Below are 19,328 nucleotides of genomic sequence, written 5' to 3'. Positions count from 1 at the left end.
CTGAACATGGCAAGGGATGCCAAAAAGAACAAGAAAGGCTTTTACAGGTACCTCAACTAGGAAAGGAAAATCCAGGAGGGCGCACCTACCGAGAGAGTGACACAGGCAGGCTGGTAACAACAGACAAGAAGAAGGCTGAGGTATTTAACAGCTTTTTTGCCTTTGTCTTCCCTTATAACTGCTCACTACACAGCCCTCATACATTTGGTTTGGTAGGAGAGGATCAGGGAAGCAACATCTCTCCCACTATAAGTGAAGATCAGGTTCATGACCACCCAAAGAACATGAACATCCAAAAGTCTGTGGGTCCCAATGAGAAGCATCCCAGAGTCTTACGGGAATTGGTTGATGTAGTTGCCAAGCCACTTTCTATGATGTTTGAAAAGTCATGGCAATCAGGTGAAGTCCCCGGTAGCAAGAAAAAAAGGAAATATCACACCCATTTTTTAAAAGGTTCATTGCAGGGTAGTTGGACTAGATGGCCTTCAGAGGTCCCTTCCAACTCTAAGGATTCTATGATTCTAAGATTCCTGGCAAAAATGATTTCCATAGTATCTAGTCTGAACCACCCGTAGTACCAACTGTGGCCATGATCACTTCTTAAGTTACCTGCCCTTTATCAATATGGGTTTGGCTTTACCATTTGTAGCGATCAGAAGGACCAACGTGATAGAAAAACTGTTACAAAGCGGTGGAAGGAGCAGCATGATAGCAAGATGCTATAAAGGAAGGGAAAAAGATTGCTCACCCGGATCAGAAGATTTTGGGTTCACAGGGAAAAGCTCCCACCAAAGAGGAATCTCCAACCAGAGATCCTTCCTCAGGAGCAGTCAGCCCTTAAATGAGGCCTTCTGGTCACACAGGTGAATTGCCTTCACCTGTGCTCCCAGGGCTGACTGGGTCTTTCCTCCAGGTGCTCCATCAGTGGTTCAGGCCATGACTCAGCAGTTCCCATACATCACTGTAGCAGAAATGCTGAGTCATGGCCTGAACCACTGATGGAGCACCTGGTGGGAAGGCAGAGCCAACTCAGGGGAGCTCAGGTGCATGCGATGCACCTGAGTGACCAGAAGGGGTGGAGCCAGGATCCACCCCTTCCCAGTCCTTCATTTAAGGGTTGGCAGTGGAGGTGATGGTGTCCTGCTGGAAATCTCTGCTTACCTGAGAGTTTTAAAAGGTAAGTAGTTTTCCTTTTCTTTCCTCTCCTCTGTTTCTATGTTCATGGTTGCTGTGTTTGGGCTTGTCTTCATTTGCTGCAGCTAAAGGCTTTGCTACCCTGTTATTATTGCTGTACTTTCCATTGCATTATAGAGTTACAGTTATCTTTGCAACTCACTTTCATGTAGCTGTAGGCTGGTAACAAACTTCTTTTTGCCAATCAAAGAAGTCTTCTTTAGTTAACTTCCCTTTGAGTCATATGTTACTTCCTTGGTGGTCCTTTGCTGGGCCCCTACAAGTTCCTTTAGATCCTGCTTGAACCCTAGGGTTAGGGAACTTCATGCAGCATTCCAGGTATGGTTCTACGAGTACTAAACAAACAGAAACGATTGTCTTCAGTTCTCTGGCCATGTTCTTCCTAATATGGCACAGAGAGGGGACTATCTTATTCAGGATCAGAGCATGCTAGCATCTATAGTAATCTCTAGGTCCTTCCAGTGAGGCTGCTCCTTAGCCAGTCATTCCCTAGTCAGAATGGATTCATGGGGTCAGCTCTGCCTCTCCTTTCTCAACTTCACAAAGTCTCTGTTAACTCAATCCTCACGCTCCTCAAGGTCTTTCTGGATTGGAGCTCTACTGTTCAGCATACTAATCACTCCCTCTAAATTATCATAAACTTGCTAGTTCCTTTTTCTTGTAGGATGACTCTTCTTAAGGGGAATTATTTTAACCAGAGATGCAGTCCATATGTTGAGCTATATGAGTTTGTATCTATCCACACCTAAATGTCTCCCATATTTCTGCTGTAAACAGCACTGAGGCTAAAATACAACAGCAGATCTGAATGTTTTCTTTGTAAGAACAAAAGAGTAAAACTACATGAGCCATAAGTGGCCAAATACCACAGGTACAGAGGCAGAAAACTATAGGCAACTGCTTTGGCTGTCAAGACTCTGAACCATCATCAGCCATGAGCAGCCACAGCCATTTAGGGAACCAACACTCATGCTAGGAAATGAGAGAGGTTTTTATTTGTTTTTCTATGAATACAGACATTAACTTCTGCTGGGCTGTTTACCTTGGGTTAATATTTCTGTAGTGTACAGGTGTTAATATGAGCTGTGAGTGTCTGCTGTCTGTCTCCAGTCCAGTAAAGAGCAGAGTGTGGTGCTGTAAATATTAGCCCAGGCAGAGAAGTGTTTGAACAGCCTTCCTCTGTGTTGCCTCCTGCAGTGGTACTCTGATATGATAGTATTCCTCACAAACAATCTGGGCTTCAGCTGCCAGAGCCTCAGCATCTTCTGTACTGTGAAGTAACACGCTCTAGTTCTGACTCAAAAAGCATTGTAGCGATCAAATCTTGCGAAATGCAGCAAAATCACCAGTGTGCTATAATCTTAAGAAGATGAGTACTGCACAAAATAAGGTACAACTAAGTACCTCAGCACACAGAACAAACTAAATACTTGTTTGGTCAAGTTCACTCTTGGCAGTCTCAAATGCAGAGAAGAAATGGTTAGCACATCACTGAAACACTGCTGCATGTTCTAGTACAGTGCTGTATCTTCATTTTAGAAGGGAACAAATGATTTTGCGCTCTTGGTTTGTTCAAAAGGGCTCCCCAGTAAAGGAAAGAAATGTCATTGCTGTTAATTTGAACAGGTGAGGAACGTGAAACAATATCCTCTTGCAGATACCATAGAGACCTTCCAGCCACTAAAGAGAGGAACAACCAATGGGAAAATGGCACCAGCATGGTAAATGGATTCCTTATTCCATGGATAGTCCTTCCTGCACCTCACACATAGTCTATGATTAGAATGGGCATAGATGTGTCCGAACCTGCATGATGAGTTCTCTCTTGATAGAGAATAAACTTGTGCTGTACCTAGTTCTTCATAGGCTGAAAAGCAAAATGAAGAAGATAAACTGTGATCTCTTCAATGAATTTCAAGAAACATCACAAAGATCTGGCTGGACTTCTCTCAGTTAAAATGTGGGGAAGCATGGAAACTGTGTTGTACAGCTATTATGATGACTAGACATCCATCAGGGTTATCTTGCTCAACCTGAAGCATGCCATCATTGCCATCATGATCATCATGAAAGTTCTTGTTGCCACAGGAAGTGCAACAAAAGGCCTTAGTACATGCTCTAGTCCTGACTTCTGGAAGCTTTTTATGAACCGTTCAACACTGAAGTAACAGGCATGCAAGCTGTATGTCAGAGTTGCAAATTAATAGTTATAAAGATCACCAACATTGTCGTTATCAGCCACCCTTACCTCCGCACATGAAGATATTTGTTTACCATAGGCTGAAAGTGGATCAACATCACCTTTATGTCCCCTAAGACAGATAATACAAAAGCCCTTGTTCCCCAAGGTGAAGCACACCAGGCTTTTTTTTTTTATTCTCCTCCAATCCAATACTGAGCCAGGTGGGCTGGAAAAGCTGAAAGGTTCCAATTTTCAGAGTTTCTGTTTGTAGAAAGAGGAAAGCAAATGCAGTATTAGACAAAGACAATAGAGAATGCACTATAAAAAGTCTTTGAGTTAAGCACTTGTACACACAGCCTCACAGGTAGCATGTACACAAGCTCTCAGAGTGGACATTCACTCTAAGATCAACAGCTAGTCCAATACCCCCCCTTTACTCCAAAGCGGGTTTGACCACTGAAGATGTAACAAGATGAGGTGTATGCCGATAAGTATCTATTATATTGAAGTGAAAAGCAACTAGATACTTCAGAGAAAAGGACTACTGTCCAGAATTCTTGGCTTTTACAGTGAACTCTTAATTAGATTAATTAGAGATTCATGGAATGACCTTGGAGTAGACACTGCTTTATGTCCCAGTTTAGCAATCAGCTAACAGCATGCTGATCTCTCAGTAGTAATGTAACAGTAACTAACTTTATTAATGTATTTTTCTATGGATTTGCAGGCATAAGAGTTATTTTTACGGAGTTCATTTTATGCTAATCCATTCATTCTAATAGCTGCCACTAAAATATTAGGAAAGTAATTACTACTTCTTAGCGATAAGTTAGTTGGTCATAGAAAAAAGCAGCTGAGATGCTGTGTGTTCATGTGCATATAGGAAATAAAATTATTTCTTTTGGGGTGGTTTGAGATGTCCTTTGCATGAGGTTAGGTGCTATATATATTTTCCATTAGAGGCTGTTGGATTGTAATCTGCATTGCAAAGAACAGAGGATCCTCCATACTCATGAATGATGAAACAAAAATGAGAAGCGAAGTAAGGCTGTATTCCAGGGGGAAGGTGAGGTGGCGAGGAGAGGAAATACAACATGTATTAGTTTTGCTGCCTGTACTGTACCAGGGTAGTGAGAGAGTTCCTGTGACTGCTGTAAAAGCAGATGCTCTCTTTGGCTGATGATTTTCAGTGTAACAATCAAAACCACACCTCATCCCTAAGGATGAAATAATGATGAAATGGGCAATGCAAATCTGATGCCCGATCAGCTTGTATATAGCTGTCCTCTTCAGTCTCAATACACATCAGAAAAGGCATAATTTACTTCTGAGAATAAAAGCTGAGGAAATGGCTTGCTCCTGGAGTCAGAAGTCTGTCTTCATGGGATTGGGGCTCAGAAGAAGGGGAACACAGCTCTTATAGTAACACTGGCTCTGGTTCTGAAAAGTAACTGAGTGCCTTCTCAACTGTGACAGATTACTGAATGTTTCCTTCAGCTCTTTCAACATAACATCCCATCACAAATACATGTGCAGAGATGACACCCTCCAACCAGTTGCTGAGGAGCAAATGCTCTCTAGACTATGAAGAGTGTGACTGCACAGCTCTGAACACAAAGAATTCACATGTGGATTGACTTCCTTGACGAATTTGAGCACATTTGTTCCTCAAGATCCCATATGTAAATAGTAACCGTTATCTAGTGCTTGTAAGTACGTGAGTGATGGTACAGCCCTATGAATAGAACAGTGCTTGCTGCAGTAGGTGTTGATAAGGTGTTAGGAAAAAATCCACGAGGACAAGAAGGAAAGGAACACAGTGACGAATTTTTGCATGTGTTTAACTCCCATACAACCTGAAACTATGCACACGATTAACACTTTCATTTTGGGCAAGATGAGATATTGACAGAGATCTGAGAAGAATTTCCTTCCTATATTCCAGTCATGTCTGTTTCATTACAGGACTTGGTGACATCACTTACCCCAGTCCAGCCAAGACCTACATGAAACCACAAAGAGCAACATAGGTAACATAAAACATGGAACTGAGGCTAAATGCTGAGGAAATTAGATCAGAGTTGACCACAGTTTCTACAGCTGCTTAAGTAGGTCAAAGGCCTGGACCTGGTAGGGAATTAGAGAAACTGGATTAGTGAGATATTAAATAGTACACAGGTAGATAGTTCCCATAGGTCAGAGCTAACCTATAAAATTATAAACAGAAAGAGTGATGAAAGCACTAGTCATGAGAGACTGGTAATTATCCAACTCTGTGAGATGTGTAATGAGTTTAAAGTGTCACTCTGTATGTGTGCATGGCAAAGAATAAACAAATAACCTTATGTGTTATGGGTCCCAGGCAAAAAGATGCAAGCATTCACAAGTCAGGAAAGGGATGGTTCCACACAATAGGTTGGTGCCCTGGCTAATGAAGGGGACAGCATTTCATCAGATGTTAAGCAACAGTTCCTCTGCTTGGCCACTCATCAAGGCAACCTGAAAGCACTGCTGCAGCAAATGCCTTTAATATGGAAGGAAAATATTTCCCTTTCCATTTTTATCCATTACAAAGAAGAACTCAAAACTGAGTTAATAAATTACTTCAGTGGGGTTTAGGTGAAGATTTATAATCATGAGATCAGAAAAATAGTCTGGAAAGGACCTTTAAAGATTCTCTCATCTATCCTCTTGCACCCAGCTAGACTGACCTGCTGAAAGCTGCTCTTAAAGATCCCAAAAGATGAGCTCTTTTCTTCCTTCCCCACAAAAGTTGTTATTTCGTTATAGAAGAAATAGTATTGGTTCTTGATGAATCCACTTTGGAGACTAATAGGAAGCCTGTTATTTTCCACACACTAATAAAATGTTTATACATGCCAGAATTTTCCCAGAGCTTGACATTAAGATTAATGGTTTATATTAATTCCTTTCTCAGGGTACAAAGACGTTTCTCTTCTGCTGTGAGTTGCTTTATATCAATTCACTGGTTTTACTGGTATCTCTCTTTGCTTAGAAGAAGCAGAAAAACAGTGAAATAGAAACAACAGACTAAGGATAACAGGCTGATGATCACTATCATCCAAAGTACCCTTCACATTCATATCTTCAAAAAGCTATACCTGCCACTACAATCGGGTTGAGCAGAGCTTCCTCTCCTGTGGCTGCTGTCATCTTCAATGGTACTGAGAGGCAGTAATATCGCTCACAAACTTCCTGAAGCATTTGCACTCCTGCACTGAGGGATACCTGGGCTGCTATGATCTCACACCTTTTTATAAGTAAACCTCTTTGCTCCTAGTTTTTCTTCAATCCTTCCTGAACGACAACTGAAAACAACTCTCTACAAAGTTAAGAAGGCTCTGTTCCCTCCACCACTTGCCTTAACTTCCCCCAACCATTAGACTTCAATAAGAAGAACTAAGAATGGTGAGAACGTTTTCTCTCCTTAAACAAGAAGTGAGAGCCTCCACTGTTTGTGGATGACTTGTTCAGAACCAGAAGAATTCTCTCACAGCAGCTCTCTCCAGTAAGCAAAAGGACAAATTCTTTTTGAAACCCAGGAACGGGAGAGCAGCACTGAACTGGACTGTGAACTTAAGCATTTTGTGTGTTTGCATAGTTATTACCCTTTCTGTTGGGCTTTTTGGACAGATGAAGTTGGTCTCTCTATTTGCACAAACAACTGTTCTACCAAAAGGTCACCTTATTTTCATATATTAATGTATGTGTACATGCCTGTTACTTTTTTCACACTGGTTAATATGATCTTGGTATGGAAACTAAAAGGAAGGATTTGTTCAAAAAGAAGCACAGCTGCCTAAATGTTGAGTAGGCTCTCAGAGATGTCCTGCTGAACGGGGACAGCGTGAAACAGCTCAGTAGAAGCCAAACCCACACCAGGTAAGACTCTGAAAGAAAACCCTTTACAGCAAAGCCAATGGGAAGAAGCCAAAAGCTCACACCATCCCTTCTATAGATCAAAGTAGTATCACGGGAATCGACTCGAGAACTAGCCAGCATCTGTCCCCTCCGAGGCCATCTCCTCTGATTAATGCTCACTTTCTTTTAACAAAGCAGACTCCTGTGAGTGCTCCTCACAAAGGTAGGAGCAACCACAGCTTTACCCTTAGCGCTAGGACGTACTGCGAATCAATAAGGAAACCAACAAACGGAAGCTTTACGCTGCGCCTTTTCAAAGCGCCGCTTTCGAAACACTCACTTGCCCGGGCGCACATTCCCTCACTGCTGGCACCGCGGGGTCCATTCGCACCCTTTAACACCCACGGGACGGCCGCACCGCCTCCAGTCTCCACCCTCCGAACCCGGTGGGCGGGCCGGGCCGCGGGGCGGTGTTCGCCGTCTGCACCTCGACGGGGCGGCGGCCAGTCTCACGCCGACGGGCAGCGTGCGGGATGTGAGCGGCGGCTCCAGCACCCGGAGCGAGCGGCCGCCGGCGCCGAGCTGCAGCATGTGGCTCGCCCTGCTCCTGGGGCTGGTCCTCTCCCGAGCCGGTAACAGCACGGGGCGGCGGGCGGGAGGGCTTGGCGGGGAAGAGCCTCGCGGCGGCGCGTCCCCGTCCCGTCCCGAGCAGCTGCTGGCGCAAGGCACAAAATGCGCGCGGGGCGGCGCTTCGGTGGCCCTGGGTGCCCCGTCCGGGAGATCGGATTGTGCGGAGCTCCCTCGGCGCCGCGGAGTTCGGGGCTCGTGCCAGACTCGGGGCTCCCGTCCGCTGCCCGTTCCTCCCGGCAGCGGCTCCGCTGCGAAAGAACTGTATTTCAAAGCAGGAAAGGCGCGCTGCTGCTTTGACCTGCACCGCGAATTGCGAGTGTCGAGGTGACCAAACTGGCTGGATGCTCTGGGAAAGGGAATTGAATTTCCTCGAGGCAAAGCTTGCGGCGGGAAAAGAGGGCGGCTTGCTCCTCTCGCTCGCAGCAGGGAGGGACCGATGTCAGCAGCTGATCCCTCAACACGGCAGAAAGGGCATAAAGACAGCATCTGTTCTAGCTCTTGGAGGAGACGCGGGACCTGAGATATATTTGCCGAGAGCTGCTTTTTTTTTACCCATCTTCCATGCACTCCCCCTCTGAATCGCTTCAGGCTGATATTCTGATGAGGCTCGGTTTGCAAAGACCAATCCGGGAAGCTCCTGCAAAGATGCAGCTATTTGTCTTACGCTGCACTCTAGTATTGCCAAGTCACAAGATTTTGAGGGGACAAATGATTCTTCTTTCGCGTTCATCTCTTGTGCAGTCTTCATAGTTGCAGTGGCAAAAAATACCGAAGTTACAAAACTGCTCTGAAGCACTGGACCCTATGAGGTGTCAGTGTTTGACATTTTAAAAAAATGCAACTGCTCAATATCACGAGTCCTATAAAGATGAGCTGTTGCACTGAGACCTCAGTAGCATTTGCAGCCATGTGACTACAATAGGTTTCCCACAATTTTCCATTGTCCAAATACTAGTGCTTGTTTTATATCTATTCTTAATAAATAAAAAGTTTCCCTTCTGCAGCTGTCCTCTCTTTCAATAGTGTGGATCACAAGGGATACTAAGATAACAATAATATTAATTGTCATTTCTGTGTATGTGACAGGGCATGGATTCAAAAGTGAGAATACATGGGCATTGTATTAACTATCACTTTATTTTTCTAAGGTAAAAATAATCTTGTTTTGTGATATGATTATTATCTTCTAACTTTTTTTTTTTCATTTAGCTACAAAAGGGACTCTGATACACATGCACATTTAATGCTTTCTGCATTAGACCAGAGAGCTTTCTAATATAGTACCAGATAATTTACCTGATTATCTGGTATGATAAGTACTAAGACAATTCTTTTCTTTTTTAATGAAATTTCCTGTGTTAGGGCTTAAGATTGCATAGCTATTAATTCTGCTAGTTAAGGAGGATTGCTCTAAGTTTTTCCGCTTTGGTGCTTCCAGAAGTTTCACCCAAAATATCTGGTACAGGCCTGTGGTAGAAATGCAGCCCATCCACTTTACACTCAGCTCTGCTCTAACCTGTCGATTCCGATATTGTTGAGAAGTTTTGAAAATGTCACTTCAAGCTCTGGTGATTTTTGAGCAGAATTCATAAGGCTTGGAGTGTGTCTTGTCCTTTCATGAACCTACTACAACCGCTGCTGCAACCAGTGCAGGAGATGGCACTTTGGTCTGGCCTTGAGAGGTACATCAGTTTGCTCAGCTTAGAATTCCAAAAACTACCGGAGATAGCAGAATCATAGAATCATTTAGATTGGAAAATTGCTACTGGAACTTTGCACTGCTTGCAGCCTTACAGAATGTAATCACACTGAGTGTGTTCATTAATGTTGTTCCAAGATGGAATGTCTAACCAAAACCAACTGTGCTGGCACAAAGCATTTCTGGTGACAGATTTGCCTTTCAGAGAGCTTACCAAGTCATACAGTCTTTACATAACAGCCAGGTGAACAACAAAGAAGTTGCTAGAAGAGCCAAGAAATATAAATGAGTGGGACAGAGACACCTAAGACAGCATTGCTGGGCTGAAGGAAGAATAGGAAGTTTGGTAATCAGACTAGCATGGAATTATATGGCAAATAAACAGATAAAGCCAGCAAAAGTGAAGGAAGTGAGAAAACAAATCAGACAGTGAAGACAGTACACCAGATAATAAAAGCTGCACTGAGATTTTTTATTTCAGTCCTTAGTGAAGATGGACAGAAATAGTACTACAGCACCTGCTGAACAAGAGAATGACAGATGGGATCACACATCCAAAAGGCACTGAAGGTAGATGCTAGGCTGAGCGCAGTTTTGTCCTGAAAGGAGAAAACATACTACTAGCCTACAGATAAATTCTGTTAGTAGTTCTTATTCCAAGTCTTCACAAGTCCAGGTTGGATGGAGCTTTGAACAACCTGGTCTAGTAGATGGTATCTCTGCCTATGGGATAGAAGTTGGAACTAGAGGGTCTTTAATGTCTCTTCTAGCCCAAACCATTCTGTGATGCACTGTGCTCGTACTGTAAACAGATTCATATACTACAGAAATAAAGAAAGATTACATGCTGAATTCACACATTCATGAAAATATAATAGCATATCTCCCCAGCGTTATCCTTACAAGAGAACAGTATTGTATTGTTAAATTAAAATTATTTAATACTTCCATAAGGTGATGGCAGTGTATATACATAAAATTAATACATGTGCTACATCTATACACACACACACAGAGTTTTATCTCTGAGTTCACAATTGACAAAAAGTTGAAAGCTGGCAGGCCAAACCTGTATCCCAGTGTTTGGGGGCAGGAATTTAACGGATTTGGTTCTATACACTGCGAACTGCTTGCACATCAGCACTTCTACATGAAGCTACTTGCATTTCATATGAAAGGTATCTTCTATTATGCAAAGAATACATATAGTTATTATTAAGTTTCCAACAAATTAGTTGCTTTTACACCCTGCAAATGGCTTTCTCAGTGCATCTCTTAATGACTGATATATATGAGGGTTGGTCCAAAAGTAATGCCTCCTATTTTATGATGTTTGGCCCATGATGTCAGAGGCAGATGTTGGCAGTATGGCAGCAGAGGATGAACCTTCCCACCAGTATTGCATTACATTTTGTTGCCGTGTGACAGATGGCAGCAGAGGGGCAGTCTGACCAAATGGCCTCTGACATGGAAGCACATATGAAGTAAAGGTGTGGAATTTAATTCCTCCACGTGGAAAAAATTGCACCCACTGACTTTAATTGATGCTTGCTGAACGTTTATGGAGACCAAACAGTGCACGTCAGCATAGTGAGGGGTGGATGGTGCATTTCAGCAGTGGTGACAGCGGGGCAGCTCCCCTGGTACAGACTCCAATGAGCACAACATATAGGCTCTTGTTCATCACTGATGAAAATGCATAGCTAATGGTGGTGACTGTGTTGAAAAATAGTATTTTGTAGCTGAGAATTTGCACTATCAAATAGTGCTATTCTGCTCTTTGTATTTGTTGTAGTTTCAGTGGAAGTAAATAGGAGTCATTACCTTCAGAGTGACCTATATATTTAGCAACAGCAGCAGCACTGACTTACACCACACAGTGTGCTGTTAGTACTGCTTATTTCACAAAGCTTCTTATTACCCAGATAGGAGAGCTTCTTCAAAGGAGGCCTCAGCAAAGCCAAGGTTTCCTTAGGGATTTACTGCTCCAGGGAAATTGAGAGCCGTCTCTGATCCCAGCAAAGTTAAAATAGTTAAAGGTGGCTTAAGAAAAAAGGGAGGGGATGTTATTAAACAAAATCATTCTAGAGAATTATCATTAATCTTTTGTTCTCTCTTTCACACACTAATATTCATTCTTTTGTTTCCAAATGGAGAGAGTTCTTGCTCCATACGACTCCAATATGAAGGACCTCAACGAGTTCTACCTCTTGAGTTCTTACTGAGGACACCTACAGAACAATGACAAGGTGCTCGTGTGGTATTTATCACAACTGAAATCTTAACAATCTTTTCCCTTTTTTACCAGGAGACTTCCTGGCTCTGCCACGGAGTGATTGCATAGTAGCAGAACAGCTGTGCCTCTTAGACTCCATCTGCAATGCCACCTACAGGACTCTGGAAAACTGTGACCTTGCTAAGACTCGCTTCCTGGCGCTAGATCATGATAGCAGGGTCAGATGTCTGAATGCAGAGCTATACCTTGGGAACAGCTCTTTACTGCACTGCAAGTGCCATCGGCGCATGAAGAGACAGGAGCATTGCCTGCGCATTTTCTGGACTGTTCACTCCAGCATGACAGATGGTGAGATAAAATAATATACATTTAGAAGGTTCTAGTAAGGCTCAACTCTGCCCCTCCCACCTGAAAGCAAGAGTGAAAGGCTACTTCCCAATACTAAAGGTACCCCTTTGGTCTCCTGGTCTTTACTGCTCTCTATGATACACACAGAAAACCAATCTGGTCTGAGACTTGCCCCTCAAATACACAGGGACCCTGAGAAAGATAGCAACTTTGAGGCAATTACTTAACCATAGTGCTGTGAAAATCACCTCAAAGTGTTTACATCTGTCTGTCACTGAAAATGGATATGAGATTATCACATACTGCAACGGCATCCCTGAGCAGCATTTTGCTTCTCTCCAGCTTTACTGGGATGCTTCTAATGGCCTTCCACCAGGAACTACCTGTCCTGCACATGTCACTAGCACTGAGGCTGAAAAAAACCTAATTCAAACATAGGCCAAATTCCAGCCAGAGGAAATCTAATGACAAAATGTAACCCTGTTGCTACACAATAACACCTTTGCATCTCCAGCAGAACCATTCTTGGCATTTGGCTTTCAGCAGGACAGAGCATCTCTGAACTCCAGCCTGAAGAAACACAAATAAAAAAAAAGGAAAAAAAAAAAAAAAACAACTGTCCATAAGGCATGTCTCTCATTGCTTAAAACACCTTGTGTCTTGCCCAGGTTATTTCAATTTGGAAACTTCTCCCTATGAGAATCCAGCAATTGAAGAGCACTGGAAAACAGATTATAATGAACTGGCAGCTCTGGTATCAGGTAATAGTTTGTAACAGCTACATGATACAATGCTTACTTTTCTTACCTTTTTAGGGGCTGAAAATTATTAATTATAATGATTTGAGGTGATTGTCCTTTTAATCAGATGAATGCCTGCTCTGGATACTTGCCTGTATTTGCACTCTAAGTGTAAATACAGTTACAGACTTTGGCCCATGAAACAGGGAATAACTCACAATAATGTATTCTCTGAAAAAAACATCCTAACATCAACCAATAAAATATGTGATTTTGTAAGTAGCATCACTATAATGTCATACTACAAGCACATAGCAGGACTTTGTTCATTCTGATGTTCCCAATTTGACCATCGAGTAAGGGCTATTATTTCTACATGAATTTTCTTCTGGACATTTGCTGCTTTGTTTACAGATTTATTTTGGCTTTATAGGCTCTCAGTTAGCAGGAGATGCAACAAACCCATGCCTGAAAGCAACTCATGTCTGTAATTTGAGCAAGAAGTGTGTTCGGCTGCGCACAGACTATGCCTCAATCTGCACCAGAGGGGCAGGAAGTGAGGACACGTGTGACCGTCGCAGATGCCATCGAGGGCTAAGAAATTTCTTTGAGAAAGTCCCCGAGGATTTCACTAGAAGGATCCTATTCTGTCCATGCCAGGATGAACTTTGTGGAGAACGACGCCGGAAAACTATTGTTCCCGATTGTTCCTTTCAGTATAGCACCAAACCCAATTGCCTCTGGCTTCTGGACTCCTGCTTGGAAGACCATATCTGCAAGTAGGTCTGGCAGCAGCAGGCACTAGCCACCAGGAGAGAGTGACATAGACACTGATAGTCTCATTTTCATTCCTACAGATCCCGGCTGGCTGATTTCCAACAAAACTGCCAACCTGCAGGTATGTCCCCAGATGGTTGCTCTCAGCACAACCATGCTGCATGCCTGCAGGCTTACATGGGGATGATTGGTAAGTGATGCCCACAGAAACATACAAGGTTACCTTCAGGCAACAAACTTGTAGCCACGTTGTTATGCTGAGAGGGTCTGTCTTGCTTTGCTGTGGGTGATAGTGCTCAGCATACCAATGAATATGCTTTAGCCTAATGGATGCTAGTGCTACCACTTGTTTCTGAGGTAAATGCAGCACAGAGAGAGCTCCTTCGTGGCACTTATGACTCTGTTTGTCCCACCCTCTGTTGGCAAAGCAGCAGCACTTGCATGGGATTCTTGCACTCCTGTTTGCATCACCAGCTGATGCAAAGTGCTCTAAATACCTGTCCACTGAGTCTCTCTCAGCTTGTATGGATTGTTATTCCTGCTGCTGGAGCTGCATCACAGTCACAGCAGAATCCAGTTGTAAGATCATTGTTAAAGCTGACGTTCCCTCATTGCTTGATGTTTAGTCTCATGCTGGTTTAACACTGTGTATGCACTGTCTTCTCAGAGCCAGTCAGAACAAGAGTTACACAAGGCACTACCAGCTGTTGAATGGAAGGTTGTCTTTAGTTACAGGTATCCACTGCCAAATTGCCTTTACTTTTTCAGAGTGGCTCAAAGGAGGAGCTGCAAAATTCAGTAGTATCTCAGAAGCTGTAATTCTAGACTATATCTTCTGGTTTTCCAGACGTCTTTGCTGTTTTCATGCCAAATAAACTCAGTGCTCTGAATGGCACACTACAGGTGTGCAGCACTTGTTTGGCAAAAAAAGCATTGGCCATGGAGTGTTGCCAGCTACATGAGAATTAGGAGAGCCTTTTGCTGCCATGTGTCAGTACTGCCATTGAATCTCTGCAGATGGTTCATGTCCTTCAATCTAACATTTTCACAAAGTTTGGTTATCGCTGTGCTTCATCATCAGATTGACTCAGTCAGGGATAGCAATCTCCACCCTTTCTCACAGTGCAGCAGACTGCATGTATGTTCACCAGATGTGGGTCACCTTGCAGGGGCTCTTGACCTCTTCTGAGTAATGGAATTTTGCATCTAGAGCAGCATTGCCTTTAGGATAAGGGGACTCATCACGCTTCTTTCATTTGATGAAGTAAATCCTGATTCCCATTTCTGGGGGCTTGGGACAGGCACACCTATGACACCCAACTACATCAGTAACTCCAGCGTGGAGGTCTCCCTGTGGTGTACCTGTGAAAGCAGTGGCAACCAAAAGGAGAAGTGTGACCAGATACTTGGCATGTTTGAGAGCAACAAATGCCTTGGTAAGCAACACATCATGGAACTGGGGAAACAACTCAGAACAAGGAAGTTCAAAATCTGTTGATTTCAGGATCCTATGCTACATTGCTCTAGCATATACGTCTGTCTCCTGAGCATTTCCATCTCCGAACTAACCTACAGGACTAGCATGGATCTCCTTTTGGAAGTGTTTCTATATCTTTTACCAACACTTCTGTTCATCTCAAACACTATGAAGCTATCTACAAACAGCACTCAAATGAAGGGGCTGTAAAAAAAGCAACACTGTGGGGAGGCCAGACATGCTGTATCTATAGGTTGTTGAGTAGTCACATCAGTGCATCAGGATTATGGTGTTTTGGTTCCCCCTCTCGGTTCTTCCACAGAATCATAGAACAGCTTGGATTGGAAGGGACCTCAAAGATCATCTAGTTCCAGCCCCCCTGTCATGGGCAGGGTTGCCAGTCGCTAGATCAAGCACTAGACCAGGTTTCCCAGGGCCCCATCCAACCTGGCCTTGAACACGTCCAGGGATGGGGCATCCACAATCTCTCTGGGCAGCCTGTTCCAGCACCTCACCACCCTCTCAGAGAAAAGCTTCCCCAAAATCTAATCTAAATCTCCCCTCCTTTAGTTTAAAATCATTTCCCCTTGTCCTATCGCTCTTTACCTGTCTAGAAAGTTGTTTTCCTTCCTGTTTATAATCTTCCTCTAAATACTGGGAGGCTGTAATGAGGTCTCCCCAGAGCCTTCTCTTCTCCAGACTGAACAAGCCGAGCTCCCTCAGTCTGTCTTTATAGGAGAGGTGCTCCAGCCTTCTGATCATCCTATGCTTGTCTTTGGCCCTTATTTTGCCAAGATGAGTAGCTCCTGACACAGTCCTTGTCAGTAGATTCAGCAGCATAGCAGTTCCAAAAATCAGGTTATGTCCAAATATTTCCTGTGTGGAACCAGGAGCTGGACTTGATGGTCCTTGTGGGTCCCTTCCAAGTTGGGATATTCTACGATGTATGTAATCCTGTCTGTATTTCTTTTATCTCCCTAGCATATTAGCAACAGTCCTCAATAAGATTTAAATATTTTGTTTGTAAAAAGTTCTGAAGTATATCAAACAAATAAACCACCATCATTAGATAAAAGATTAATATTTAAATCTATCTACTGCTGTACTGAAAAGCCTTACACACAGCACTGTAGATACACCTTCAACCTGACCATCCCACCTGAGTTACTACATACTTGCCACTTACAGAATAGACAGCTGGGAGAGTCCCACAGAGACCCAAAGGTCCTTAATTACAGTGAAAATTGGCTGTGTAGTCTGCTCTCAACTTCACAAGTAAACCCACAAAGTAACGTGCCATTTACTGAACCAGAATATGTATTTTCTAAATCAAAGTCGTACAGTCTGAGTACCTTTCCTATAAAACTAGTCTAGAGTTCTGTTCACTAGAATAGAAGGCATGTACAAGAAAAGCACAATAAGACTTGCTTTGCTTCTGTTTGCAGAAAATGCTATTTGGTCTCAAATGCACCAGAAGCTGACAGGTCTGGAAGGACAGAAAGACTTACTTTATCCATCTTCCCTAAGCTTCCAAGGAGACAGTGCCAGCACATCTCTTGCTTCAGAAATGTCCCAGGTATGCATTGTTTTGTTGCCTCCAGTAAGTGTCAGGTCAAGTGGCCTAGAGACAGTAGTTCAAAAACCCTGTATCTGGAAATGTCTGATTTTGGACATCACAGTGAGGGATGCCATATGCATGCAGAAACATAGACTGCATTGACTCAAGATATTCCTTCCACAGACAAGCAGAAATTGGAGGCCATGCAGCCTGGCTGCAGTTTTCTACAGTCTTATATCAGTGTCCAGAGCTGGAGGCCCTACTGCTATTGGTGTTTGAGCACAAATGGGACTAACTGGGATTCATTCCTCCTTTTCATTTCCTAGGTGGCTGAAGTGAAGACGCAGCAAGACACCTCTGAACACAGCAGTTTGCCTATGGCCTCCTCTGTATATTCTGGAGCTGCTGTTTCTTGGCCATCTCTGTCTCTATTCCTTCCCCTGTTGCTGAGCCCACTTTAATTTGGCATAAATGACATCTTTCCTTCCCATATTATTAATCTTATCCCATACCAGGCACCTCCCATTACTGATTTACCCTCAAGAAACAAAAGGCTTCTGTAAAAGAGGAAGGGAACAGCCTTAACCTATAACTGCAGTCACTGAAAACCTTCCCCTGACTTGGACCCCACTTTCCTCCAATCAGTCTGCACTGAGAGATGCACATTCGGAGCCCACCATTGCTTCTGCCACATTTAGCATTTGGAGTAACAGTCAGGCTAATATTCAACCGCAGTATTTTAAAACAAAAGTCTGAATTCTATCAGAACTTGTGTGGGGTTAGGTTTCTAACTACAGGGATGCACATGACACTGTTTCCTAGCACCCTACCTGTTTGAGCTCTTGAGGCAGAGAGTACAGCATGCCATCCTTAAGTGCCGGGTCCTGCGCTTTGGCCACAACAACCGCAGGTAACACTACAGGCTTGGGGCGGAGTGGCTGGAAGACTGTCTGGAAGAAATGAACCTGGAGGTGTTGGTCGATGCTCAGCTAAACATGAGCCAGCAGTGTGCCCAAGTGGCCAAGAAGACCAGTGGCATCCTGGCTTGTCTCAGAAATAGTGTTGCCAGCAGGAGCAGAGAAGTGATATGCCCTGTACTCAGCTCTAGTGAGGCTGCACCTCAGGTACTGTGTTCAGTTTTTGGCCCCTTACTACAGGAAAGATATCAAGGCCCTGGAGCATGCCCAGAGGAGGACAGTGAAGCTGGTGAAGGGTCTGGAGCACAGGCCTTTTGAAGAGCAGCTGAAGGAACTGGGATTGTTCAGTCTGGAGGAGAGGAGACTCGGGGGAGCCCTCATCGCTCTCTACAGCTACCTGAAGGGAGGTTCTGGTAAGGTGAGGGTCGGCCTCTTCTCCCATGTTACTGTGATAGGACTGGAGGGAATGGCCTCAAGTTGCACAAGGGGAGGCTCAGGTTAGATATTAGGAAAAATTTCTTCTCAGAAAGAGTGGTCAGCCGCTGGAATGGGCTGCCCAGGGAGGTGGTTGAGTCACCATCCCTGGAGGTGTTCAAGAAAGGTTTAAATGTTGTACTAAGGGACATGGTTTAGGGGGAAATACTGGAAGTATGTGGGCATGGGACTAGATGATCTTGGAGGTCTTTTCCAACTTTGGTGATTCTGTGATTAAGATTAAGAGTCCTCACTGCAGGGTGGATGCAAGTAAAGCTAAGTAAGCATGAACATGAGAACTGGTGTTTTACAGAGATCTTAATTAAGTTCAGTTCCCTTATATTTTTTTTTCAAATTCATTCTTTTATACATATGAAAAATACCATTCCAGTTTGAAGGCACTATACTCCAGTTTACGTTCTTGCTCCTTTCTGTTTTGCCCCTTGTAACTATATATATCATCCTTTATCACGGATAGCAACAGACTTATGTTTTGTGGATTAGTAGGGATTCCTGTACTCAACCCTAGTAAATTTACCTAGCTAAGGATGACCTTGCCAGACCTCAGGCCAAACCTTTTTAGCAATGCCTTGGGAAGGTGATACTCTATCCACCACAGATCCCCAGGGTCATTCAATTGCAAAAGCCTCCAGGAGCTGGAACTAATTTGTACCTCTCCACACACTGAAGTTGTCATTTTCCACTTTCACCTTCTGCCAGTTTTCTCCTCTGCCAAGTTCTATTTCATGATCCGTTTATTCCAATGTAAACACATGCACTGTGTAACTGCTGTTATTTTATGCTACGTTAGCCTGTTAGAATGTGGTGTTAAGTGAATATTGATTTCTGAGCATAGGTTAATAGTCCACAATCAATTGTGTGCAAGAGTTGCCTCATCAGCCAACCCACACTTTCAGGATAGCTAGAAACTCAGCTTAAAGCAGCTTCTCCATACACATGTAAAATGCCTCTTGTTTATCCTATGAAATATAACAGATCTGGACAATATTATGCACAGCTGAGCAATATTGCAATCCTGAGTAGATGCAGAACAAGTGACTATTTCTTTTTACCCTGTGTTTTATCTGTACCCCATGAAGGTACCAGCTAGGTAATATGTTTTGGTTCCCAGTCACTGTCAGACCCTTCTTAGTAGAAAATCTCCCTTTTCTGTATGTATCTCAGAGTAGCTGTCCTTCTCTGCAGTGGTAATA

General features: G+C 43.5%; 1 protein-coding gene and 1 long non-coding RNA gene across 2 annotated transcripts in view; one reads left to right on the top strand and one right to left on the bottom strand.

Annotated features, from left to right (window-relative positions):
* GFRA3 (GDNF family receptor alpha 3) lies at positions 1,144–18,009 on the top strand. Its single transcript, XM_021410288.1, has 10 exons — positions 1,144–1,177; positions 2,821–2,915; positions 6,315–7,890; positions 11,896–12,171; positions 12,840–12,932; positions 13,345–13,690; positions 13,769–13,878; positions 14,990–15,124; positions 16,611–16,741; positions 17,050–18,009. Exons 3-10 carry the CDS (start codon positions 7,848–7,850, stop codon positions 17,182–17,184), a joined length of 1,269 nt encoding a protein of 422 aa, XP_021265963.1. The 5' UTR covers positions 1,144–1,177; positions 2,821–2,915; positions 6,315–7,847; the 3' UTR covers positions 17,185–18,009.
* Positions 10,051–19,328, bottom strand: part of LOC110405199 — a 35,734-nt gene continuing 26,456 nt past the window's right edge. The window contains exon 4 of the long non-coding RNA XR_002442720.1: positions 10,051–10,186. This is a non-coding gene — a long non-coding RNA (uncharacterized LOC110405199). The remainder of the gene's footprint in view (positions 10,187–19,328) is intronic.

This window comes from Numida meleagris, chromosome 12, assembly GCF_002078875.1.
Source record: "Numida meleagris isolate 19003 breed g44 Domestic line chromosome 12, NumMel1.0, whole genome shotgun sequence".
NCBI classification, from domain to species: Eukaryota; Metazoa; Chordata; class Aves; order Galliformes; family Numididae; genus Numida; species Numida meleagris.
This window is presented reverse-complemented; position numbering and strand designations above follow the sequence as displayed.

Bases quoted from the DNA above. Each gene is read 5' to 3' on its own strand.
- GFRA3 (XM_021410288.1), top strand. From the start codon at position 7,848: ATGTGGCTCGCCCTGCTCCTGGGGCTGGTCCTCTCCCGAGCCG. The intron at 12,172-12,839 runs GTGAGATAAAAT...TGTCTTGCCCAG, and splicing joins TCACTCCAGCATGACAGATG to GTTATTTCAATTTGGAAACT. The intron at 16,742-17,049 runs GTATGCATTGTT...TTCATTTCCTAG, and splicing joins TTGCTTCAGAAATGTCCCAG to GTGGCTGAAGTGAAGACGCA.